The 27,921-nt window shown below is 43.5% G+C and overlaps 1 protein-coding gene across 2 annotated transcripts in view; it reads right to left on the bottom strand.

Annotated features, from left to right (window-relative positions):
- atrn (attractin) overlaps window positions 1-27,921 on the bottom strand; it is a 370,377-nt gene that overhangs the window by 54,202 nt on the left and 288,254 nt on the right. For both annotated transcript variants that reach the window (XM_067981305.1, XM_067981340.1), the window contains exon 27: window positions 11,878-11,985. In XM_067981305.1, the coding sequence (XP_067837406.1) occupies window positions 11,878-11,985 (108 nt within the window). The remainder of the gene's footprint in view (window positions 1-11,877; window positions 11,986-27,921) is intronic.

Raw genomic sequence — 27,921 nt, 5'->3', positions numbered from 1 at the left:
ATTTTCAAATCCTCCCTGGCTATAGGCATGGTGCCAGAGGACTGCTAACGTTGTACCGTTGTTTAAAAAGAGAGAAAGGGATAGACCGAGTAATTACAGGCCAGCCATTCTAATCTCGGTGGTGGGCAAATTATTGGAAAAAATTCTGAGGGACAATATTAATCGTCATTTAGAAAGGCACAGATTAATCAAGGACAGTCAGCATGAATTTGTTAAGGGAAGGTTGTGTCTGACTAACTTGATTGAATTTTTTGAGGCGGTAACAAGGAGGGTCAACGAGGGCAGCGCATTTGATGTAGTCGACATGGAGTTTCGCAAGATTTTTGATAAGGTCCCACGTGGCAGACTGGTCAAAGAAGTAAAAGCCCATGGGATCCAAGGGATCCCTTATTTAAGGAAGGACATAATTGCTTTGGAGGCGGTTCAGAGAAGGTTCACTCGACTGATTCCTGGGACGAGGGGGTTATCTTATGAGGAAAGGTTGGACAAGTTGGGCCTGTATACACTGGAGTTTAGAAGAATGAGAGGTGATCTTACTGAAACATATAAGATCCTGAGGGGACTAGAAGGGGTAGATGCTGAGAGGATGTTTCCCCTGGTGGGATAGACTAGAACAAGGAGCCACAGATTAAAAATAAGGGAGATGAGGAAAAAAATTCTCTCTGAGGAAGTGAACTCCCTTCCCCAGAGAGCGGTGGAGGCAGGGTCATTGAATATTTTTAAGGCTGAGTTAGATAGATTCCTGGTTAACAAGGGAGTCAAAGTTAAGAGTAGGTAGATGGGAAAGTAGGGTTGAGGTCACAATCAGATCAGCCATGATCTTCTCAAATGGCAGAGCAGGCTCAAAGGGCCGAATGGCCTACTCCTGCTCTTAATTCGTATGTTCGTATGAAAGTGGCAAGTTGGATCCAAAATTGGCTCAGTGGCAGGATGCAAAGGGTAATGGTCAACGGGTGTTTTTGTGACGTGATGGTTGTTTCCCATGGAGTTCTGCAGGATCAGTTCTAGGTCCCTTGCTTTTTGTGGTAAATATCAATGATTTAGACTTAAATGTAGAGGGCATGATTAAGAAGTTTGCAGATGATACAAAAATTGGCTGTGTGGTTGATAGTGAGGATGAAAGCTGTAGACTGCAGGAAGATATCAATGGACTGGTCAGGTGGGCAGAAAAGTGGCAAATGGAATTCAATCCGGAGAAGTGTGAGGTAATGCTTTTGGGGAGAGTAAAAAAGGCAAAGGAATACACAATAAATGGGAGGATACAGAGAAGTGGAGAGGTACAGAGGGACGTTGGAGTGCATGTCCACAGATTCCTGAAGGTAGCAGCACAGGTAGATAAGGTGGTTAAGACGACATACGGGATAGTTTCCTTTATTAGCCGAGGCACAGAATATGCAGGGAGGTTATGCTAGAACTGTATAAAACACTAGTTAGGCCACAGCTAGGGTATTGCGTACAGTTCTGGTCACATTACAGGAAAGATGTGATTGCCCTCGAGAGGGTACAGAGGATGTTGCTAGGGCTGGAGAATTTTAGCTATGAGGAAAGATTGGATCAGCTGGGGTTGTTTTCTTTGGAACAGAGGAGGCTGAGGGGAGATTTAATTGAGGTGTATAAAATTATCAGGGGCTGAGATAGAGTGGATAGGGAGGATCTATTTCCCTTAGCAGTGAGGTCAATAGCCAGGGGGTGTAGATTTAAAGTAATTGGTAGAATGATTAGAGGGAAGTTGAGGGGAATTTTTTTCACCCAGAGGGTGGTGGGGGTCTGGAACTCATTGCCTGAAAGCGTGTTGGAGGCAGAAACCCTCATCACATTTAAAAAGTACTTGGATATGCATCTGATGTGCCATAACCTACAAAGCTACGGATCAAATGCTAGAAAGTGGGATTAGGCTGGATAGCTCTTTTTTGGCTGGCACAGACACGAGGGGCCGAATGGTCTCCTTCTGTGCCGCAAATTTCTATGATTCTACAAGTGTAAATGCCAGCTAGAGCAGTTGTTAATATTGTTAACTCTTCATTCATGTTATTTGGAGCAAATCCATGGCATTGACCTGCAGAGCTAGAAATTATCAGCATTGCCCAGTACAGTTACCGTAGCAAAATAAATATAACAGTAAATGTTCTTCGATTCTTCCTATGTCAACTCACAGAAGCATCAAAAGCAGCATGTGAAATTTCAATACCTCAGGCGATTTTGTTTGAACATTTGTATCTCTAATGTTACACGAACTCCAGCTAGCAAAGCAAGGTGACTTCAGCTACAGTTTATACAATCTAAATATTTTGTTAGAATAGGGATTTACTGACATGAAAACTACTGTTTTCAGACACTTTCTTCAATAATGATGAGGCTCGCTGTGTCAGTCACAAAGACAAAAAGGTGGTAGGGCAATTTTTGAAGAATGTATATAAGATTTTCTAAGCTTCAGGGATCACCTGAAGAAGTTGCAGATTATCACAACATTAATCTCAAAGAGACAACTTGAAATTCCCAACAGCCTTCTTGTACACGGGCAATTTCAACAGTGAAATTATAATTTTCTCAGCAAATCAGTTTTCCTGAATTCAAGATTAGCACTTCCCCGATTTCCTCTCAATCTCTTAAACCATGCAAATTGTTTCACAAGGAGGGAGGTGGGGAAGTTTTACCCAGTGTCTTCACCAATACCACTCCGAACTGGCGGAAGCCTCTCTGGTATGGCCCTCCTGTGGCTAACAGCTTGCTTTAGGTGTCAGCTTTGGCTCAGTTGATAGCTTTCTCACCTGAGTCAGATGTTTGTTGGTTCAAGTCCCACTCTGGAGACTTGACCACATAATCTAGGCTGACACTCCAGTGCAGTACTGTCTTAAGTGCTGTCTTTTGGATGAGACGTTAAACGGATGCACCACCTGCGCTCGGAGTTGGATATAAAAGATCCCATGCCACTATTTGAAAAATAGCAGGGGGGTTGCCTGACTAACATTCATCCCTCACTAAAACAGATTATCTGGTTATTATCTCAAGATTTGTAGGGCTTTGCTGTGTGCAAAACGGCTGCCGCTTTTTCCTACATTACAATATTGAGTACAGTGCAAAAGTATTTCATTAGCTTTGAAATGTCCTGAGGTTATGAAAGGCACTACATAAACGCCATTTGGTGCTTTCAAACAGCAACATACCAAAGACTGGAAACTCAGTGGATTGAGGCATAACAGAAACATAAACTCATTTATCATTGCATAATGCCACCCTCCAATGCCAATATTTTGATAATTTTTCATAAGTTTGGGTACTGAAGGTCCCTAGAAAGCATCAAACTAGAGAACAGCGTCACAAATTTCACAGACTATGAAATGAGATTCAAGAAACTAATCTCATTTTAGGCTTAAATGCTATTTCATATTTCAAAAGAATAAATCCAAGATTACAATATTAAAAGCTGGAAAACATCTTTCTTACATATTAATCATTTGTAGCATTTTATGTTTCATTGCAAAAAAACTTTAAACAGCATACAAAATGTACCAAGTCGATCTTCAATGAAATTAGATGGTGCTTGAATTTTGCATTTAGACACCCAATTGGCATGATCTGGTATTGCTAATTACAACTTCTATGCCCAGGTAAGGAATCACAGAATCATAGAAAGGTTACAGCACAGAAGGAGGCCATTCGGCCCATCGAATCCACGCCGGATCTATGCAACAGCTGGTCCCATTCCCCCGGCCTACCCCTGTAGCCCTGCAAATTTTTTTCTTTCAAGTACTTATCCAGTTCCCTTTTGAAAGCCATGATTGAATCTGCCTCCACCACCCCCTTGGGCAGTGCATTCCAGATCTTAACCACTCACTGTGTAAAAAAGTTTTTCCTCATATCACCTGTGGTTCTTTTGCCAATCACCTTACATCTATGCCCTCTGGTTCTTGACCCTTCCGCCAATGGGAACAGTTTCTCACCTCAATATCTACTCTGCCTAGACCCTTCATGATTTTGAATACCTCTATCAAATCTCCTCGCAACCTTCTCTGTTCCAAGAAGAACAACTCCAGCTTCCCCAGTCGATCCATGTAACTAAAGTCCCTCGGCTCTGGAATCATTCTAGTACATCTCTACTGCACCCTCTCTAAGGCCTTCACATCTTTCCTAAAGTGCTGTGCCCAGAACTGGACACAATACTGCAGTTGTGGCTGAACCAGTGTTTCTGAAGGTTCAACATAACTTCCTTACTTTTGTACTCTATGCCTCTATTTATAAAGCCCAGGATCCCGTATGCTTTTTTAACCACTTTCTCAACCTGCCCTACCACCTTCAACGTTTTGTGCACATGTACCCCCAGATCTCTGTTCCTGTACCCCTTTTAGAATTGTGCCATCTAGTTTATATTACCTCTCCTTGTTCTTCCTACCGAAATGTATCATTTTGCATTTTTCTGCGTTAAATTTCATCTGCCACGTGTCCATCCATGCCACCAGCCTGTCTATATCCTCTTGATAGTCTATCACTACCCTCTTCACTGTTCACTACCCTTCCAAGTTTTGTGTCATCTGCAAATTTTGAAATTGTACCCTGCACACTCAAGTCCAAGTCCAAGAAAAGCAGTGGCCCCAGCACCGACCACTGGGGAACACCACTGTACACCTCCCTCCAGTCCGAAAAATAACCGTTCACCATTATTCTCTGTTTCCTGTCACTTAGCCAATTCTGTATCCATGTTGCTACTGCCCCCTTTATTCCATGGGCCGCAATCTTGATGACAAGTCTACCATGTGGCACTTTATCAATCGCCTTTATCAAAGGAGGTGGGAATGAACTGGCAAAAACCTGTTGCTCATGTTCCTCTCACGAGGAGGATAGCAGATAGGAACAGCTCATGAGCAATGTGGTAATCAGAACACTCAATGCAATGTGACCACATTCCACCATGACCACAGCGTGGATACGTACCATACTCTGCTGAATGACTCTGGGAGAACTTCACATTGAGTAGAGATTGTTTACGGTCACCTGAACAAACAAATGGGATCTTGGTTTAACACCCCATTTGAAAAACGGCACTTCTAACAGTACAATGCTCCGATCAGTACTCCATTCCAGTGGCAACAGAGATATAAATCAACTATGTGAACAGACACTCCTTACGTCCTCCAACTGGCAACTTTGAGAACCTTTATGAGTGAAACAAAGACTTAACGCCATAATTGGGGGCATCCACTAATTATCAAAGGATCATAGAATGTTACAGCACAGAAACAGGCCATTTAGCCTGCATCAGTGTTTTTCTCCTTCATCCAGCTCGGCTATTTACACACTCCTGCTTACTCTCAAAACATGGACTCTGCTTCCACAACAGTTTTGGCAGTGAATTCCAAACTCTAACCACCATGTATTAAAAATAAACATTCTAACCTCCCATTTAATTAATTTTGTGATTAGTTTAAATTTGCACCTTTTCATTACTGCCTTGCTGACCGATGGAAACAATTCACTATTTGCATCATAACCCTTCATAATATTGAAGGCCTCCATCAGGAACCCATTAATTCTCTTCAGTCTGGTGAAAGAAAACCCTCATTTTTGGTAGCGTTCTCATGAATCTACACTGTACCTTCTCCATTGCTTTTATATACTTCCTATAATGGAATGCCTAAAACTGCACACAATACTCCAACCGTAGCCCAATTAAGGTCTTGTACAAGTTCAAAATTAAGGATTCCATTTGCCTTTTTCATGGCTATGTCCACTTGCGATGCCATCTTTAATGACCTGTGTATCTGAACATCAAGGTTCTTCTGCTCCATTTAAAACCTCACCATTTATACTGACTTTGCTTTACTCATTCTTAAATCCAAAAGGTATGATCACATACTCTAACTGAATGCCATCTGCCAACTATCTGCCCATCTCCTGCAATCCTTCACAATTCTCATCACAATTTATTGCAACCCCTCTGCCCCCAATCTGTTATCATCACAAACTATTGTTCCTTCAATTCCTAAGAGCTGATAATTTATGTATAAAGGAAATACAAGACTGGTCTAAACACACACTTTTTTGGACCACCAATCCCTTATCTTTCCTGTCTGAGAAACATCCTTTTACTCATGCCCTTTGCTTTTTCCCATCCAACCGTATGGCTCTTTATCCATGCGGCCACATTCCCCTCAACAGCTTGCACTTGTATCACGTTTTTAATGTAGAAAACATATTTTTAAAAAATGTTCCAAGGCACTTGAAGAGTGTACTTCTTTGATGACGCTGACTCATACGTGAGCTGTGACCGCGAGTGTTCACAGGCTATTCAATTCATCTACATCTCAGCCTGATCCTGTTCTCACCCAATGTCAACAAATGCACACTTCTCAGTGGTGGTGGTGGTGTGGGGGGGGGGGGGGGGGGCGCGGCGGGGGTGTGTGCGCGGTGTAGGGGAGAGAAAGAGTTACTGCAGAGAGATCTGGAGCAGAACCTCTGGCTGATTTGTCTCTCCCCAGGCCAAGGATTCTAAGGGCAACTGTACACTGTAATTACACATTAGCCACATATTCCTTGGAAAATGTGAAAGCCATCAAGAGGTTTTTCTTTACCTGAACTCTCACAACCTTATCAAGAAAAAAACAAGACAACACCAAATCAGAGAGGTGTTGCTTACAGCAAATGGTGTTCACATTTTTCCAAAAATAATAAATCTGACAGGTTAACAAATGGGACTCAATTAAATGTCTACACGACGATTTTTATGCTGGGAGGTTTAAGATGTCCACTAGGGACGGTAAAAATGTGCAACACTAACAAGAAAACAAATCCGGCAACGAACAGGGAAAAAACATGTTTCAGAAACCACCTGTGTTTGTGTAGTGGAAGATTTTATTCGGTGGAAGTTTTTGATGACTGACACATCCTTGTTAAAGAAAGTAAACTGTAAAATTTTTGGACCCGACCCTTTTTTATACAATAAACAACCACTGGTGTAAAGCAACCTTAGAACATCATTCCATTGAGACAAAATTCTCCATGGGGATCAAGCTGGATGACAGTGACCACCTCCCCAGTGTCACCATAAGCTTTTACTACTTATGTCCCCATGGCATTTCTGCATCCATTTGGTGATTATACGACTGATTGGGACTGAACTATTTCACTTAGGAACAGGAGTAAGCCATTCTGCCCCTCGGGCCAGTTCCACCATTCAATCAGGTCATGGCTGATCTGTACCTCAACACTATTTAACCGCCTTTGATCCATATCCTTTGATACCCTTACCTAATAAAAATAGTCAATCTCAATTTTGAAAATGTCAATTGACCTAGCACCACAGCCTTTTGGGGAGAGAATTCCAGATTTTTATTACTCTTTGTATGACAAAGTGCTTCCTGATTACACTCCTAAATGGTCTAGTTCTAATTTTCCCTCACCAGAGGAAAGAGTTTCTCTGTCTCTACCCTATCAAATCCTTTTATTATTTTAGATACCTCAATTTGATCACCCCATAACCTTCAAAACTCATGGGAATATTAGCCAAGATTATGCAACCTGCCCTCATAATTTAATCCTTTAAACCCTGGTATAATTCTGGTGAAGCTGCGCAGCACCACCTCCAAGGTCAATATATCCTTCCTGAGGTGAGTTTCTCAAAACTGAGCACAGTATTCCAGATGGGGTACGACCAAGGCTCTCTGCAACTGAAGTGCAAGTTCTTCCCCGTTGTATTCTAGCCTCTTTGAAATAAAGGCCAACATTCCATTAGCCTTTTTGATTACATTTTGTACTTGTTCATGAGCTTTTAGCGACTTGTTCGCATGGGCACCCAAATCTCTTTGTACCTCCACACTTCCTAGTCTCGAATCATTAAGAAAATATTTCAATTTGGTGTTTTTCTTAGACCCAAAGTGGGTGATCTCACACCTCCCCACAATGAACTCCATTTGCCATAGTTTTACCCACTCACTTAATCAGTTTATGTCCTCTTATGACTTCCTACTCTCATCTACACAACTTACTGTGATTCCTAACTTGGTGCGCAGGAGTTAACATGTGCCCAGTAATCACAAGCAGAATGTGTACTGGCAAAACAAGCTTCTCCCTAGTGGAATTTTGCACAAGACAGGTAATGGATACTGAGGCACTTCCACTGAAAACAAATGCCACAAACATTGCAACACAGATGAATTGATCACTGAGAAAATATAAACAACATGCGCAACAGAAACAGTCAAGATAAGAAAAATATCCCATAAATGTTGGTAATGTTGCAAATGTTTCTCTGCCATCTCTCCCCACCCCACCCCACTCCATGCCTCCTCTGAGCTCATCTCGTCTATTAGACTCACTTCCTCATCACTCATACCCATTCCCAATTTGCTGGCCACCCAACTTCCTTACCTGGCTCCCATGTTCCCTCCTATCATGGTTACCATCATCCACTCTTCTCAAAACAAAATCCACCCATATCCTTAAAAACTACCATCTCACCTCCAACCTTCCTTTCCTTTTCTTTCCAAGGTCCTTCAACGTGTTATAGAGTCATAGAGTTAGAGTCATAGAGTTATACAGCACGGATAGAGGCCCTTCGGCCCATCGTGTCCGCGCCGGCCATCAGCCCTGTCTACTCTAATCCCATATTCCACCATTTAGTCCGTAGCCTTGTATGCTATGGCATTTCAAGTGCTCATCCAAATGCTTCTTGAATGTTGTGAGGGTTCCTGCCTCCACAACCCTTTCAGACAGTGAGTTCCAGACTCCAACCACCCTCTGGGTGAAAAAGTTCTTTCTCAAATCCCCTCTAAACCTCCCGCCTTTTACCTTGAATCTATGTCCCCTTGTTATAGAACCCTCAACGAAGGGAAAAAGCTCCTTAGTATCCATCCTATCTGTGCCCCTCATAATTTTGTACACCTCAATCATGTCCCCCCTCAGCCTCCTCTGCTCCAAGGAAAACAAACCCAATCTTCCCAGTCTCTCTTCATAGCTGAAGCGCTCCAGCCCTGGTAACATCCTGGTGAATCTCCTCTGCACCCTCTCCAAAGCGATCACATCCTTCCTGTAGTGTGGCGACCAGAACTGCACACAGTACTCCAGCTGTGGCCTAACCAGCGTTTTATATAGCTTGTTGCCTCCGTGATCCATGCCCATCTATCCCGCAACTCCCAGTTTGTATCCCGCCAACCACGCTTCCGCCCCTTTCATAGCAATAACAGAGCCCTAACCAAATCAAGAACAACATAATGACTATGATGCATTATCTCTCCTTGTCCTCGCTGCAGCCTTTGACACAGTTGCCAAACTAGCCTCCTCTAATGCCTCTCCTCCACCGTCCAGCTCAATGGGACTGCCCTTGCTTGGTTTAGTTCTAACTTATCCAATCATAGCCAGAGCCTCTTCACCAATGTCACCATCACTTCAAAAGAGTCCTCCGTCTTCGGTGACCTCCTCTTCCGCATCTACATGCTGCTCCTCAGCAACATCATAAGAACATAAGAAATAGGAGCAGGGGTAGGACATACGGCACCTCAAGCCTGCTCCGCCATTCAATTAAATCATGGCTGATCTTCAACCTCAAATCCACTTTCCTGCTCGATCCCCATATCCCTTGGTTCCCCTGGAGTCCAAAATTCTATAGATCTCATCTGCAGACATAGATTCAGCTTCCACATGTATGCTGCTGACAACCAGTCAGCTTGTCTGACATGCAGTCTTGAATAAGCTGCAATTTTGTCCGGCCAAACATTGGGAAGACCAAAGCCATTGTATTTGGCCCCCACCATAAACTCTGTACAGTCACCACTGACTCCAATCCCCAGTGCTTCAGACTGAACCAGACTGCTCGCAACCATTGCATCCTATCTTCTCCCGAGCTGAGACCATGACCCCAAATCCTTTCCATTGTAAAGATATACCTACTTTACCACTGCCCTCAACTCAGCTCATCTGCCAGCGAAACTCTCATTCATGCTTTTGTCACCTAAAGACTCAACAATTTTCATGCTCCCAAGCCAGCATCCCAACCTCAGTACATCCAAAACTCTGCTGTTGTGTTCTATCCCACACCAAGTCCAGTTCACCAATAACCCTCTGTCCTTGTTGACATGCATCATCTCTCGATCCCTCAATAATTAAAATTTAGAATTCTCATCCTTGTATTTCGCCCCTCCCTATCTCTGCAACCTCTTCCAGTGTTCCACTCAGGAAGCCAATCGATTGGAAGCTTGTTGGAAGATGGGATAAAGTGTTCTGCTGTAGGATTTGAAGGCCTGAAGCAGTTTAAAGGGCCAGGCACCATCAGCTTTAAAGTATCATCAGTCTTTGCCAAAAAGTGTCTGAGGTCAGCTGCAGGTCGGACACAGAAGTGCTGCTGCTGGAGGTCTAGCCCTGTTTGGAATAGAGAAACAGAGGCCCCAGTGGAGAGCTAGCTGCACAAGTGCAATGAATGGAGATGACCAGGGCAGTGGGAACCAAGTCCAATACCCAACACACGGTCAATCAATGCTTGAAAAAGTTTTATGTTCTTACCAAGTCAAGCGATGCAGAAGGGACCAGCCACGTCTTCCAAGAATTCACTGTACTAAACACGCCTGCCAGTTACAAATATCTTCTCCTCACATACAGCTGAACTGCTTATAATCAATGCCTGTTAAGTAGCACACCTTTTGCATCCTTACACTCCACAAAAAGCCTTGGATGATATATGACTGCCTATTACACACTCATTACTGTCTGTATTTGTGAATCATGATGCTTAAAGCATTACGACTGCAGGCAGGACGGACCAGCTGGTCTTTTCCTGTGCATCATTTTTGTATGTTTGTATGTTGAGAACTTATTACTGGATGTCATGGTAACCAAAGGTAATTTGGCCCATTTGTTCTCCTTTTCAAAGGCAAGATAGCCCATAAAGCAGAGAGAAATTTGTGATGGAAGACCCCCCAAACCTCTGCACTCTCTTCCACTATGAGGAGGAAGTGCTCAGAATCCTGAGGGAGGGAGGGAGGCCGGAAATGGGAAGTGGTAGTTGTGAGTTCTTGATGACATTCTGCATTTTTTCTGACTCTTCCTATTGTCCCCCACATTACTGAATTGTCCTTCCTACTGTCTCTCACTGAACTAGATTATGAAAACTCTCAGATCATTCCTTTCACTGAAAGTAACAGGAGGTCCACTCTTCCAAAAACCATTCTAGCCTCACTTCCTCTTCCAGGAGGAGCTTGGCCCAAATTCATCAGTAATGCCAACACTTTATCGCACCATTGTTTACTCTATTTCCCCTTACAGCGACTTGCCTACAAAGAAGGTGTCGGGTTTTATAAAGCAAAGCCTCATCAACCTCTGATCCTGGGACAACTAGACGTGTCCCTACCTCTGTCTGTATATTCTGGTGAGGTTACAGCAGGAGGACCTGCATCTCTGGTGCTGCCTGTCATTGCTCCACAGTGTCCTTTTCTAAAAAGCAAAGGAACAAGGGAATGTCCCATGGGAAATCTACTGTGTCCCTCCTAGAACAGTAGTGGAAATTGGCACAAAGGTAAATGGATAAGTTATTGGCAAGAGGAAAAAAACCCACCAAAATCAAGCTGGAAATAATGTTTCAGCAAATCCTACTTCTGGTGGCCTCTATTTGCTTCCGTCTTTTCTACAGCACCTAGCAACCTTGAATGCCCATTTCATACAGGAAATGAAATAGTGCAGATAGGGATGGAGGCAGATAATGTTATGATACGTTAGTCAAATGGACAGCTCTGTATCACAAATCTTAATAAACACTGGGTACAAATGGACATTTTTGTAAATAGAGCAAAAACAGCAATAAACACCAACTAGACAATTTGAGACAGTGATTTATCAACTGTTCCCTTCCTCAAGTTTGGTGTAAAATAACAGGTATACAAAGGGACTTCTCATTACCTTGATGCTTCCTCCAATGAGATCGGGCGGCTCCTCTTCTGTCTCCAAGGCAACATTGATGGTGGCAAAAGGGCGACTGGCCATCTGCTGCATCTCTCGTAGAAGTTGCTAGGAGACACAAGTACACACAGGTTTACTAAAGGCAAACAGCAAAGAGTGCAGTGCAACTCTTAGCTATGCACCAAGCTTCTCTAACAACCACTACTCTGGTTTCCCAACAGCATAACAGCTCATTTAGCACAACAGGTATATTATCAGCTAACATGAAGGTTCTGCTCCACACACCAGGATCCATATTCCTTTGTAGCTGCTATGATTTATTTGTAGAAGTGGGGGAGAGGAGTGGGGGGAGGGGGGGGAAAGAGGGGTAGACAGAGAAAGGTACAGCAATGATTGCAGTCTGTTCTTATATATATATATTATGTTAATTCATTTTATATGTACCTCATTTTTCAAGAAAAAAGGGCTATTCCCAACACAACTTTCAAATATTCAAGGCTACACCACCTATCAAAAAAGTGACTGATCCTAATTGTAGTAATGTTTCTCCATTTTACCAGTTATATTAAAAAAAATAAAAAGGGGGTGGTAGAAAATTTTCAGATTCCCTTGTACATTTTACACATGGCAGAGCAATCTAAGTGGATAGCTCACTCAGAGAACTGGTGCAGCTGTGATGGGCCAAATGGCCTTCTTATCTGTTGTAAAATTCTATGCTTCATATGGACCGATAAAGATCAAACAGGCTTCATCCAAAAATGTAAAGACTGCACAGATCCATAAGACCATAACAGATAGGAGCAGGAGTAGGCCATTCGGCCTCTCGAGCCTGCTCCGTCATTCAATGAGATCATGGCTGATCTGATTTTTACCTCAACTCCAATTTCCCGCCTTTTCCCCATATCCTTTGACCCCCTTGCTGATCAAAAATTTGTCTAACTCAGCCTTGAATGTATTCAATGACTCAGCCTCCACAGCTTTTTGGGGTAAAGAATTCCAAAGAATCACGACCCTCTGGGAGCAGAAATTCCTCCTCATTTCTGTCTTAAACGGGCGACCACTTATTCTGAGACGATGCCCCCTAGTTTTAGATTCACCCATGAGGGGTAACATCATCTCAGCATCTAACCTATCGAGTCCCCTCAGAATCTTGTATGTTTCAATGAGGTCTCCTCTCATTCTTCTAAACTCCAATGAGTATAGACCCAACCTGTTCAATCTTTCCTCAAAAGACAACCCTTCCATACCCGGAATCAACCTAGTAAACCTTCTCTGAACTGCCTCCAATGCAAGTATGTCCTTCCTTAAATAAGGGCACCAGAACTGTATGCAGTACTCCAGGTGTGGTCTCACCAGCACCCTGTACAGTTGTAGCATGACTTCCCTGCTTTTATACTCCATCCCTCTAGAAATAAAGGCCAATATTCCGTTTGACTTCCGGATTACCTGCTGCACCTGTATGTTGACTTTTTGTGTTTCATGTACGAGGACACCCAAGTCCCTCTGTACCGCAGCATTTTGTAGTATTTCTCCATTCAAATAATATTTTGATTTTTTATTTTTCCTCCCAAAGTGGATGACTTCACATTTTCCCACATTATATTCCATCTGCCAAATTTTTGCACACTTAACCTGTCAATATCCCTTTGCAGACACTTGGGGCCCGATTTTACCAGGGGTGCGGGTACTCGGCGGGTAGGCCAGCGGGCGCGTTGAAAACGCGCCCGGTGAAATTAGTGGGTTGCCCGCGCGATCGTAGCAGGCAACACACTAATTGGATCCACTTACCTGCTCCTCCGGGTTCCCCGATGCTGATCTGCGCGTTGGGCGGGCTGCGCATGCGCAGTAAGATCTGTCAGCTGGAGGCGCCCTATTTAAAGGGGCAGTCCTCCACTGACAGATGCTGCCACAAACAGCAAAAATTACAGCATGGAGCAGCCCAGGGGGAAGGCTGCTCCCAGTTTAATGATGCCTCACCCCAGGTATCATTAGATGGGGTGAGAAGGAGGGGGAGGACAGAGATCTTCCACCCGGCGGGCGGGAGGAAGCGGCCCACCTCTGCCACCAAGAAGGCCTGGCTCGAGGTGGCAGAGGGGGTCACCTGCGCCACAAACATATCGCCCACCTGCATACAGTGCAGGAGGCGCTCCAATGACCTCAGTAGGTCAGCAACAGTGAGAACACGTAGTCTTTCCCCTACACTACGCCTGCCACAACACTGCCCCCACCCCACATCTCCTTCGGCACTGCCAACACTACTCTGTCACATGACCCCTCATACCCACTCAAACCTCATCCTCAACTTACCTGCACCTACTCACCTCGCGAGTACTCACCCCGCCACTACCACGCAACCCAATCCTCATACAATCTCATGGCTCTATCCCATAGTCACCCTCTCGTGCATCTCTCTCACGGCCAGCCTCACTCAACCTGCCACCACCTGTGCTGCAGCCACAGGGCATGCATCACATATGTGCAGTAAGCAGCGTAAGGCAAACGTGTCGTGAGCATGAAGGGGATGCACAAGGGTGTTTGAGGGATTGTCATGGTTCTTACTTCTATTGAATTAAAGAACAACTCACATCACACATTATATTGGCACCACTACTGCCATGTCTTCGCGAATCCTGTCCGGTTTGTGCAATAATGCCCGCTCCTGGGTATCCCTATGAGGACCCACCACTGATGCCACCCAGTGTGTCACTGCAGAGTGAGTGTAGGTGTATTTGCAGGGTTCTTCTGCGCAGACGACTGAGAGACATCGGGGATGTCCCCGGTTGCAGCCTGGAAGGCTGTGGAGCAGAAGTTCGGGAGGGCAGTGGTGACTTTGACAGCGACAGGTAGGAAGATGGTGCACGGGCCAGCCAGGAGCAGCTCGGCATGAAAGAGGCTGCAGATGTCCACGGCTACATGTCGAGTGACTCTGAGCCTCCGTGTGCACTGCTGCTCAGAGAGGTACAGGAGGCTGAGCCTCGGTCTGTGGAACGTGGGGCGAGGGTAGTGCCCTCTGCGACGCATCTCTCTCTGCGGTAGCCCTCCCTCCTGCTGTGCAGGTGGATGTGTCACAGCACTCTGTTGTGGAGCTCCACGTGTCAAAGGTTGACGGCGTGGATGGCGAGGCTGGTGAGGCTGGTGATGCCGTTCGCCCTCCGAGGAGGTCATGACTGCAGCTACGGCGGCCCCCATCCGCAAGATGTACATCTGAGGGGGTCCGCAATGTAGGTACATGTCTCTGGACCCCGGGGTAAGTGTGCAGGTTGGTGACTTCGACCATCAGGAGGAGGGTGGTGGAGGCCAAACTTTGTCCCAAGTGACAGAGCGGCCTCCTGCAATGGCTGAGGGTCTCCCCCCACCCCACCTGTCAAATGGACCTTTGCAGCTGTCACAGGCTGACGGCTGCAACACGTCCATTTCAACTGGGACTGTTTCCCCCAGTGTGTGAAACAGTCCCATGTTTATCCAAAATCACACACAGTCCCTTAATCAGGTCAGTTAATGACCTGAACAACCAAAGTAAATACACTCAAGTGGCATCCCGCTGGCTTTAATTGCCTGCGGGATTCCCACCAGCGGGGGCTGCGCAAGCACCCCCGCACGTCAGCGCGGAACCCGGACGTGGGCGGGATCGAGGCGCGATCCGGTCACGTGTCTGGATATCGGGATTTTCGGGGCCCCCCCGCTGGAAAGCCACAGGAAACCCGACGGTAAAATCGAGCCCCTGGTGTCCTCATCGCAACTTGCTTTTCCACCTATCTTTGTATCATCAGCAAATTTGGCCACAAGACACTCTGTTCCTTCATCCAAGTCATTGATATATATTGTAAATAGTTCAGGCCCCAGCACTGATCCCTGCGGCACCCCACTAGTTACAGATTGTCATTTTGAAAATGACCCTTTTATCCCGACTCTTTGTTTTCTGTTGGTTGGCCAATCCTCTATCCATGCCAGAAGATTCCCCCTAACACCATGAGCTCTTATCTTATGCAGTAATCTTTTATGTGGCACCTTATCGAATGCCTTTTGGAAATCCAAATATACTGCATCCATTGGTTCCCCTTTATCCACCCTGCCCATTACTTCCTCAAAGAACTCTAATAAATTTGTCATACACGATTTCCCCTTCATAAAACTATGTTGACTCTCCTTGATTGTATTATGAGTCTCCAAATGTCCTGCTACTACTTCCTTAATAATGGATTCTAGCATTTTCCCAATGACAGATGTTAGGCTAACTGGTCTATAGTTACCTGCTTTCTGTCTCACTCCCTTCTTGAATAGGGGTAGAAACATAGAAAATAGGAGCAAGAGTAGGCCATTCGGCCCTGCTCCGCCATTCAAAATTATCATGGCTGATCGTATAACTCAGTACCCTGTTCCCGCTTTTTCCCCATATCCCTTGATCCCTTTAGCATTAAGAAATATATCTATCTCCTTCTTGAGTACATCTAATGACTTGGCCTCCACTGCCTTCTGTGGTAGAGAATTCTACGCGTTCACCACCCTCTGAGTGAAGAAATTTCTCCTCAGCTCGGTTCTAAATGGCATACCCCGTATCCTGAGACTGTGACCCCTTGTTCTGGACTCCCCAGCCATTGGGAACATCCTCCCTGCATCAAGTCTGTCTAGTCCTGTTAGAATTTTATGTGTTTCGATGAGATCACCTCTCATTCTTCTAAACTCTAGTGAATATAAGCCTAGTCGACCCAACCTCTCCTCATATGTCAGTCCTGCTATCTCAGGAATCAGTCTGGTAAACCTTCGTTGCACTCCCTCCATGGCAAGGACATCCTTCCTCAGATAAGGAGACCAAAATTGCACACAATACTCCAGATGTGGTCTCACCAAGGCCCGGTACAACTGCAGTGTTATGTTTGCGGTTTTCCAATCCGCTGGGACCTTTCCAGAATCTAGTGAATTCTGGAAGATTATGACCAATGCATCCACTATCTCTGTAGCCACTTCCTTTAAAACCCTCGGATGCAAGCCATCAGGTCCAGGGGACTTGTCAGCCTTTAGACCCATTAGTTTACCAAGTACTTTTTCTCTAGTGATAGTTTTTAGTTCCTCCCTCCCCTTTGCCCCTTGATTTTCTACTATTACTATTACTGGTATATTATTAGTGTCTTCTACTGTGAAGACAGGTACAAAATATCTGTTCAATTCCTCTGCCATTTCCTTGTTTTCCATTATTATTTCCCCAGTCTCATCTTCTAAGGGACCAATGTTTACTTTAGCTACCCTCTTCCTTTTTATATACTTGTAGAAGCTTTGACTGTCAGTTTTTATATTTCTTGCTAGTTTACCCTCATAATTTATTTTCTCCCTCTTTATTATTCTTTTAGTCGTCTTTCGCTGGTTTTTAAAGTTTTCCCAATCTTCGGGCTTACCAGTAATCTTTGCCATGTTGTATGCTTTTTCTTTTAACCTGATACTATCCTTGACTTCCTTAGTTAGCCATGGTTGGTTCACCCTTTTTGTGGAGTCTTTCCTCCTAACAGGGATATATTTTTGTTGCAAGTCATAAAATATCTTTTTAAATGTTTGCCACAGTTTATCCACCATCATACCATCCAATCCGTTTACCCAGTCCACTTTAGCCAATTCTGCCCTCATTCCTTTATAATGGCCCTTATTTAAGTTTAATACAGTAGCTTCAGACCCAAGATCCTCGCTGTCAAACTGGATGTGAAATTCTATCCAAGTGTAGACTTCAAGGAGACCCAAAGTTAGATAAGTCCTGGGAAACTTATTAGACAATTTCTCAAACTGTCTACTACGTAAACTGTATCAATGCATGCACTGTCGTCCCTGTGTATAGGCTGCACTCAAACGTGAACCCTCGCACGAGGAAAAAGTGATTCACAAAAGGGTTGCTCCCCAACTTACAAACTGTTTTTTTGAAGTTGGCCTATGTATGAGTCAAATATTAATTGGAGTGGGCAGACAGAGAGAAAAAAGCAAAGTGCTGCTCCAGCAAAATTAGCAAAAAAAAAGTTCCTGTGACAAGAAATTTTTAATCTCAAGAGTCTCATGGAAGTATAAGGCAGAGATCAAGAGCAAGAGCCCTGGGACAAACTTTTTTCCTCTCTTCACAAGGACATCGCTGTCCAGGCTGAGGCTGAATAAATCAGGAGAGAAAAGGGATCAAACATGAAATCAGTCTGGTCTGTGTGTCTCAGTACCACCAACATGGGGCCCTGCCCACTGAGCAACCACAATAAAGGTGCAGATATTTTATGTCTAAATTAAAGGCATCACATAATCAAAGCATTGTTACAGCACAGGAGGAGACCATTCGGCCCATCGTGTCTGTGCCGGCTTTTTGAAAGAGACATCCAATTGGTTCCACTCCCTACTTCTGTAAATATTTTCTCAAGTATTCATCCAATTCCTTTTTCAAAATTATTATTGAATCTGCTTCCACCGCCCTTTAAGGCAGCGTATTCCAGATCATAACAACTCACTGTGTAAAAAAAAATGCTTCCTCATGTCGCCTCTGGTTTTTTTGCCAATCATCATAAATCTGTATCCTCTGGTTACTGACCCTTATGCCACTGGAAACAGTTTTTCCTTATTTACTTTATCAAAACCGGTCATGATTTTGAGCAACTCTATCATATCCCCACTTAACCTTCTCTGTTCTAAAGAGAACAGCCCCAGCTTCTCCAGTCTCTCCGCATAACTGAAGTGTCTCATCCCCGGTACCATTCCAGTAAATCTCTTCTGCACCCTCTCTGAGGCCTTGACATCCTTCCTAAAGTGTGGTGCCCAGAATTGAACACAATATTCCAGCTGAGGCCTAGCCAGTGTTTTATAACAGATTTAGCATCACTTCCTTGCTTTTGTACTCTATGCCTCTATTAATAAAGCCCAGGATCGCCATATGCTTTTTTAACAGCCTTCTCAACTTGTCCTACCGCCTTCAAAGATTTATATACATACACCCACAGATTTCTCTGTTCCGGTACCCCCTTTAAAATTTACCATTTAGTTTATATTGCCTCTCCTCGTTCTTCCTACCAAAATGCATCAATTCATACTTCTCTGCTTTAAACATAATCTGCCATGAGTCTGCCCATTTCACCTGTCCGTCTACGTCCTCCACAGTGTTTACTACATTCTCGAGTTTCGTGCCATCCGCAAACTTTGAAATTATACTCTGTATACCTAAGTCCAGGTCATTAATATGTATCAAAAAGTGCAGTGATCCTAATACTAACCCCTGGGGAACACCACTGTATGCTTCCCTCAAGTCTGAAAAACAACCATTCGTCCCTTAGCCAATTTTGTATCCACGCTTTAATCCCATGGGCTTTAATTTTGCTTACAAGTCTATTATGTGGCACTTTATCAAATTCCTTTTGAAGGTCCATATACACATCAACCCTCTCAGTTACTTCAAACATGATTTTCCTTTAACAATTCACTGCTGACTTTCATTTATTAACCCATACTTTTCCAAGTGCCAATGAATTTTGTCCCAGATATTGCCCCTAAAAATTTCCCACCACCACCAATTAGGCTGACTAGCCTGTAATTGCCAGGTTTATCACTCCTCTTTTTTGAACAGGGGTATAACATTTACAATCCTCCAGTCCTCTGGCACGCCCCTATATCTAAGGATTGGAAGATTGTGGCCAGAATCTCTGCAATTTCCACCCTTATTTCCCTCAGTAACCTAGGGTGCATCCCATCTGGACCGGGTGACTTTTCTACTTTGAGTACTGCCAACCTGAAGTACCTCCTCTCTATCTATTTTTATCCTATCCAATATCGCTACTACCTCCTCTTTTAATGCTACATTGACAGCATCCTCTTCTCTAGTGAAGACCAATGCGAGGTATTCGTTTAGTACTGCAGTCATACCCTATACCTCCATAAGATCATCTTTTTTGTCCCTAATTGGCCCAACCCTTCCTTTGACTACCCTTTTACCATTTATATGTTCATAAAAGACTTCTGGGTTCCCTTTTATGTTAGCCGCCAATCTATTCTCATACTCTCTTTGCCCCTATTATTCCCTTTTTTAGATCGCCTCTGTATTTTCTGTATTTAGCTTGGTTCTCTACTGTATTATGAACCTTACATTTGTCATAAGCCTCCTTTTGCTGTTTCATTTTAATCTCTATATCTTTAATCATCCAGGGAGCTCTAGCTTTGGATGTCCTTCCTTTCTCCCTCGTGGGAATGCGTCTACTCTGTACCCCAACCATCTCCCCCTTGAAGGCCTCCCATTGTTCAATTACTGTTTTGCCTATCAATTTTGGATTCCAATCCACCTGGGCAAGATCCCTTTTTATTTCACTGAAATTAGCTCTCCTCTAGTTAAGTATTTTTAGGTTTGATTGTTCCTTGTCCTTTTCCATAACTATTCTAAACCTAATGATATTATGATCACCGTTCCCCAAGTGCTCCCCCACTGAAACATGCGTCACCTGCCCCACTTCATTCCCCAGAACTAGATCCAGCACTGCTCTTTGGGCTGGAAACACAATGATCAAGTAAGTTCTCTTGTATACATTTCAGCTTAGAGATTTTTAAGCGAAATTTGTTCCACATCTCACTGGAGTTTTTACTTTTGTTTAAAAAGATTCTTTATACTACACCATTGACATGGAGCCAGGAAACCAGTGAAATAATGCTTTTGACACTGTTTACCTGGCAGAGATATATTTTCTAATTCCAGCTTTAACAGTTGCTTTTTTTGACAAATTTGTTGAAATCCAGTACATTAAATTTCTTGCATTTTAATAAACTGAAACACCTTTGCCAGAAGTTAGTTGCTTTAGCTCTTTCCAATTAAGTAGAAGTACAATGTGCATAATTTTGTTAAACTGGGTTTTAAACAGCAACATGCAAACTCTATTGAAACCTCGATTATTGCCAAGAATTTGAGGCAGTCAGTACACCAGTGGGAGTCAGGGCTCCAGAAAGTCAGGAGTTGCAGCTTTGGGCCTGGGAAAAACGATTATATATTGTAAACGAACCTGCTGTTTTCTGCATTTCATAAGACTGTCGGCTATTAATGCTCAAGCAGCCTGCTCCCCAATCTGCATATGGCATTGTTGTTGTGGTGAGAAGGAATTGATAGATGCAAAAACAATCCAAAAATCAAGTCCTCTGACATTGAAAACAGCTCCATAATAATTATAGGGAACTGTCAAATTGAACTGACTTCAGCTGAAAAAGGTTTCAGGAAGCTTATGGACATTGTCTCCAACAGCAAGCAACTTCTCAGGCAAATCAGAAGCTGAGGCATTGGGTAGGGGAAGTCTCAGGGAAAGAGTGGGCAAAGTTCATGAACAGAGGTTTCATAACTCCTTTTAAAATGCAAAGTTCTGTGGATGACCACAAAAGTACTGTTCTGGCAGTAGACCCAGGTTGCACTCTGCAAAAGCCTACAAAGGAAAACCGTGGATAATTTTATTCTACTTCCTGCATGGCAGTTTTGTGGTTCACTGTACGGAGGCCAGTAAAAGTGCTCAAGCCAGTCAAATTAAGTCACGCCAGCTGCACAAGTGGCCAGAGTTCATCTGTCCATTAAATAGAATTCAGAGATTACATTCCCTGTATTTTACATGCAATTTCAATGCAGAAGATACTGCAGTTGCTATCCGAATTGTCCTGATAACCTACTGTAATATATATTTCCAGAGAATATCATGTGAGGCTTACACCTCTAGCTCTTGTAACATAATGACGCCTCATCTTTTCAGATTTATTGCACTGCTTTTACTGTATTCTGTACTGACTGCATAATGATTTAAAATATCAACTATTATACATATTATAAAGTGTAGCTTAGAATAATACAATCTGGCTGTTCTCGACGTTAAAATGGCTCACACTTCACACCATTCTAAGCAGTGCTTATTTAAAAAAATATAAAACAGACAGAAGAAAAGTGCCAGTAATTCATTCTTGAAGAGTGAATATGATTTTGCCACTTGTGCTATCATATTTTATCTTAACAGCTGGCTTTCTGGCTGTGATGCTGTCAGGAAGAAGCACTTAAGAGTCGCTTTAGGGAATAATTACACTAAACACTGAAGCAATCTGCTTATCATACTCACTTTGTAGTCTTTTTAAAAAAAATACAGACTACAGCTCACAGACTCAATGCACTGTCCTGAGAGAGAGAAAGAAAAGAGAGAAAAAGAGAGAGAGAGAGAGAGAGACAGACATGTGACAAACCACCATGAGGCTTCTATCTGAAAGGTCAAAACATCACACTCAATAATTCAGCTGGAGCTCATGTTACATTGAGAAAGGCTCGGTGGCCCATCAATATCCGTTACTTATGAACTTCTGAAATACCCATGTGAATGCATCAGTTCAAGCGTATGCAGCACAGGGCTGGTATATGCCAGGACTAATGAACTCATAAATGGTTGAAGGGAGCTGGGGAAAACTAAATATTAACCCTTTGCATGGCATCAGCCAGCACAGACATTAAGGACCTGCGGATTTGAACAAAATCTCACCAAGAGTCCCTAATTATATTGCAGCAAGCCATAGATATGATGTACAACAACAACAACAACAACTTGCATTTATAAAGTGCCTTTAACGTAGTAAAAAGTCCCAAGGTGCTTCAGAGGAGCATTACCAAACAAAATTTGACAGCAAGCCACATAAGGACATGTGACCAAAAGCTTGGTCAAAGAGGTAGGTTTTAAGGAGCATCTTAAAGGAGGAGAGAGATGTAGAGAGACAGAGAAGTTTAGGGAGGGGATTCTAGAGCTTAGGGACGAGGCAACTGAAGGCAATGGTGGAGCGATTAAAATCGGGGATGGACAAGAGGCCAAAATTGGAGGAGCGCAGAGATCTTGGAGGATTATAGGAGGTTACTGAGATAGGGAGGAGCGAGGCCACAGAGGGATTTGAAAACCAGGATGAGAACTTTAAAATCAAGGTGTTCCTGGAACGGGAGCCAATAGTTCAGCGAGCACAGGTGTGATGGGTGAACTGGACTTGGTGAGAGTTGGGATACGGGCAGCAGAGTTTTGGATAAGTTCAAGTTTACGGGGGGTGGAAGGTGGGAGGCCGGCCAGGACAGCATTGGACTAGTCAAGTCTAGAGGTAACAAAGGCTTGGATGAGGGTTTTTAGCAGCAGGTAAGCTGAGGCAGGGGCAGAGACGGGCGATGTTACGGAGGTGGAAGTAGGCGGTCTTGGTGATAATGCGGATATGTGGTCATAAGCTCATCTCAGGGCCAAACAGGATGGCAAAGTTGCGTACGGTATGGTTCAGCCTCAGACAGTGGCCAGGGAGAGGGATGGAGTCAGTGACTAGGGAACGGAGTTTGTGGCGTAGAAGACGACAATGGCTTTGGTCTTCCCAATATTTATTTGGAGGAAATTTTTGCTCATTCAGTACTGGATGTCAGACAAGCAGTGTGACAATTCAGAGACAGTGGAGGGGTTGAGGGAGGTGGGGGTGAGGTAAAGCTGGGTGTCGGCAGCATACACGTCCTTTGGGGACTCCAGAGGTAATGGCGCAGGAGTGGAAAGAGAAGCCATTGCAGGTGATTTGTTGGCTGCAACTAGATAAATAAGAATGGAACCTACTATAGACTATATAGCACTTACGATATATTGATCGCAATACCTTTTATTTTTCAAAGACATTTGTTCACTAAAGACACTTTCACAATTAACTGCAAAATTATCCCAGTCCAAGGAAACTTACCTCCGTGCTCTGCTGTCCTCAGTTTACCTTTCATAAACTTATGGACTCGATAATTTGAAGCCTCCTGCTCAGTACTGGGTAAGGGGTGTGAGGTGGAGCAAGGAAACAAATAATGGCTTTCCGAGTAGAACTGTTCAAGTAATACGTGCTAGTAGTGCATTGTAATTGTAGTATATTGTATAGTAATGAATAGCAGAATGTATCTATCCCAGACTACATAAAATCACACACTTAGCTGTTTCTTGGGAGTGGGGAAATGGGAGGGGAAACAGAAGCAAATCAGGCAGAACAATTAAAAGTTACCATCCTGTCCTAGACTGGTGTCTGCACAATTCATTGTTTTAAAATAACAGTCCTGCAGTGAAGACCTGATGCTTCCTTTGAATTTACCATTTCCACCTGTTAACAACTTGCATGTTATAGAAATTATTTCTCACAGTTTAAGGTCACTGCCCAGAGACTTCAATTCTCTTGTTGAATGATTTGAATAAAAACCTGAGTGCTGACTGGGTACAAAAGCCAAAATGCCCCTTATAATACAAACATAAGGCCACAATACAGTGTAATGCAAGACGTGTGCACTGGATAATTACATATCAAATTCAGTTGTTCTGCCCTCCCCCAACATTACCCCTGTATTTTGATAACTATCACACGAGAACATAACAAAGTCGGCTGGTATGCATTTCAAGCAGTGTGGTCATTCGCCTTGCTTCCCACATAATGACCTTTGGTTTCCTGCAATTAAAAGGAAATAATCAGTTCAATAAATATTTAATTTCCCATAAATTTTATGGGGGTGGGGGGTGGGGGAGGAGGCACAAGCAGATGTACTGGGACCAGTCGAAAATATACAATCATGTAAAGGAGCAGGAGCTGACCCAGGCAGATATTAAGACTTCTGAGGAACAAGGGTCAGCTCCTGCTCCTTTACATGATCTTCTCCCAGTCCTGACAAATACCAAAAATTCAAACAGGAAAGAAAGTACATTTTTTGTTTGTCCCATGTTGTGCGATATCCAGGCCAATTCTGTAAATTTTACAGAAACTTCCATCCTGCACAGTGAACCTTCCTTTAAACAGCGATGGTTGACACAAACATCAGCCATCTATCAGTAAATGTAAACAATCTTACAACACCAAGTTATAGTCCAACAATTTTATTTGAAAATCACAAGCTTTCGGAGGCTTCCTCCTTCGTCAGGTGATTCACCTGATGAAGGAGGAAGCCTCCGAAAGCTTGTGATTTTCAAATAAAATTGTTGGACTATAACTTGGTGTTGTAAGATTGTTTACATTTGTCAACCCTAGTCCATCACTGGCATCGCCATATCATCTATCAGTAAAACACCAGCATTTTCTGGCATAAATTGACCACACCTCAGTAAACTTTCCATAATAACTTTCTAAACTACTGTCAGTTTATGGTTGCTAGGACACTTAACATTGCTTTCTCTGGGGGAAAAAAAAACTGAAAAAGGCCCACATTTGTTCAAGTGCTAAAAGAGAAAGAAATGAATTGCACAAGAACAAAACTGAGTGAAAAAGATTTTTTTTTTCCAAGGATGTTTTTGTATGCAAGTTAACCTTGGGGTTGGCAGGGGCAGGGTAGAGTGTTATTCATGCGCTCTTACATTGCAGTAGGGATTTAAGGAAAGCAGTGCCATACTGTTTACCCTTGTTGCCGAGAGACTTCAGCTCTCTTGTTTGAGCAACAAACCTCAGGACAACTAAGGACACAAGTCAAAATGCCTATTATAGAACAAAAGGCCATAATACGTAACCCGGTCATTGAGTAATTGCATATTAAATCCAGTTGTCCAACTGCCCCTCTCATTACCCGGCATTGTGGTAACTATTGTGGTGCATTATAAAATTGAGTTAATGTACAATTTGTGCAGTGTGGTTGGTTGACTTGCATCACATATAATGACTTTGCTGGGCAGCTTTCTGATTCAAGATATTCCTGTATTGATCTCCCTGTTCCTTTTTAAAAAAAAACTTTAACATAATTTTCCTTTTCCCCGAGTTTGTAGAACTGTAGAAGTTTACAGCACAAAAGGAGACCATTCGGGCCATTGAGCCTGCTTTGCTAGAGCAATGCACAACTAGTCCCATTGCCTCACTCTCTCCCCATCACCTTGTATCTTTCTCTGCTTCAAATATTTATCCAATTTTTCCTTTAAAAGATGTAGTGATCTCTGCCTCAGCCACTCCTTGTAGCAAAGCAGTCCATTCTCAAAAATCCTCTATGCGAAGGAACTACTCCTCACTCCCTTACTGAGGACTTTAAATTGATGAGCCACATCACCGACTTCCCCAATTACAGGAAATTGTCTTTCCCTATATCAAAATTCCTCATTACTTCAAAATATCTCTTTGAATTTCCTCTTCGCCTTCTCTGCTCCATTGGAAATAGTCCCAATATCTCAAGTCTCTCCTCATAATTCAAGTTTCCCATCTCTGCCATCATATGGGTGATTCTATGCTGTCCACTCAACATGGATTTTATATCCTTTTTATTGTTTTAATGTCCTTATTCCCATTTTTCCCTCACTTTGGCTTGCTTCATTTGTTTTTCTCTAGTTCACATCACTCTCAAGGGTCTTATGAAATGTCTTCAGATCCAACTGAGGAAATTGGAGCCAGCAAATCCCAAAGCAGTTTGTAACATTTGCAAAAAGATGGATCTCTGCTGATGCCATCACAAGGTAAGTCAGTCAATATGTGTTTATACTTCAGCTGACGAGGAGACCTGTTAATTGCTGGCTACAGTAAATGCCTTTAAACACTCACACTTAGCCACCGTTCGATAGCACTCCAGCTGCTAACTCACTCTCACACATCTATTTTTGTTGCTTAAACTCTGATTTTGCTGCTTTTGCTTATGAAGGGACTTTTTAATGAATCTCTCTGTAATTGGAGTAGCGATAATTTACTGCAGTGAATGGCTTTAATTTCACTGCTGTGGTAACGCAGAGCAGTGAAATATGCAAACCCTGTGGAATAAGAAAAGTTCTGTAAACACCACAGACAAGTGAAAAGGATGCTATCTCAATCTAGCAGATTACTTTTGCTCTCTCCCTAACTGCTGCTTCATTACCTATGCATAATGCCCACTCCACAATCTCATCCTGTGCCTGAGTAATTAGAATGAATTTCAAAGGAGTGAGTTTGCACTAGTGTAAAAGTGGCAACTCGCATCCTGGTATTAAGATTGCCAATCACACGGGGTACCAATGTTGTGTGAGCAAAGCCTGGTTTTAGGGTCCTTGAAATTTTGGGATCCAAAAGGCCCACTGAAAGAAAAAAAATGTTTTTTTTAAATTGAGAAAGAGATGAAAAGACAAGGTCCATAGCGCAGGACACTAACAACGTCGAAGAGTAAGAAAGAAGGCAAGATAAATCAAGCAGTGATTAGGTTACACTATAGCTCCGGTTTTACCTCGGGGCGGGAATTAGATAAGCGTGTGGGGGGATGGGGGGGGTGAGGCAAGCGCCAAATCCCTCTGGCCTCAGCAAAGAGGGGCCAGAGAAATTTTAACTCACAGGCCCCATCTGAATGCCCCCAGTCAGTTGCCTCACTCCAGCTTCATCTGGCCAGCTGGCGGGAGCGTAATCTTGAGTGACAGGAGGTCGCCGACTGGGACCAAAAGAGCGGTTGCCGACAAGGGAGGTATAAACTTTCCTTGTAAGGACTGGAGAAGCACTCCTGCTCCTCCTGGCCCCAAAAGAAAAGTTTAAAAAAAACACTGCTGTTTGGGCCTCTGCTGACACCGGCTCCTCTTCCCGCTAGCTTAACCTTGCAGGAAAGCCACAATTCCTTTCCCGTTCAGGCGACCAGTTAAAATTGCAGTCAGGCCCGAATATGTCATCAGACCCCAATCTGCATATTTAAAGAAGGACCCTGCCAGTTTCAGATGGGTGTCCTTGTCTTCTGATCAGACGACCGGGTTAAAATAGAAGACAGCGGGACCGGAGCGATACATCGACGGGTAAGTCTTCTGGCCGACTGGAACACCCCACCTGCTCGGGCAAGGTTAAAATCGCCCCATAAGTTTCGGTTTCAAAAGATGAAAGATTGTAGGAGAAAGAGAGGACAAGGACCTTTAGGTATTGAAACTTGCAGTCCTTACCCGGTCTGGGCCTATATGTCACCCCAGGCCCACACCAATGTCTACTGCCCTCAGAAGTGGCCTAGCAAGCCACTCAGTTGGCCCACCACCACCTTCTCTTCCAACTAGAGATGGCCAATAAATGCCAGTCTTGCTAGCAACTCCTGTATCTCAAGAAGGAATAAAAACAAACATGCAGAGGGAGCCCACAGATACTTTCCTGCAGTCGTCACCA

The sequence above is a fragment of the Heptranchias perlo genome, chromosome 1 (genome assembly GCF_035084215.1).
Source record: "Heptranchias perlo isolate sHepPer1 chromosome 1, sHepPer1.hap1, whole genome shotgun sequence".
Taxonomy (NCBI): Eukaryota; Metazoa; Chordata; class Chondrichthyes; order Hexanchiformes; family Hexanchidae; genus Heptranchias; species Heptranchias perlo.
This window is presented reverse-complemented; position numbering and strand designations above follow the sequence as displayed.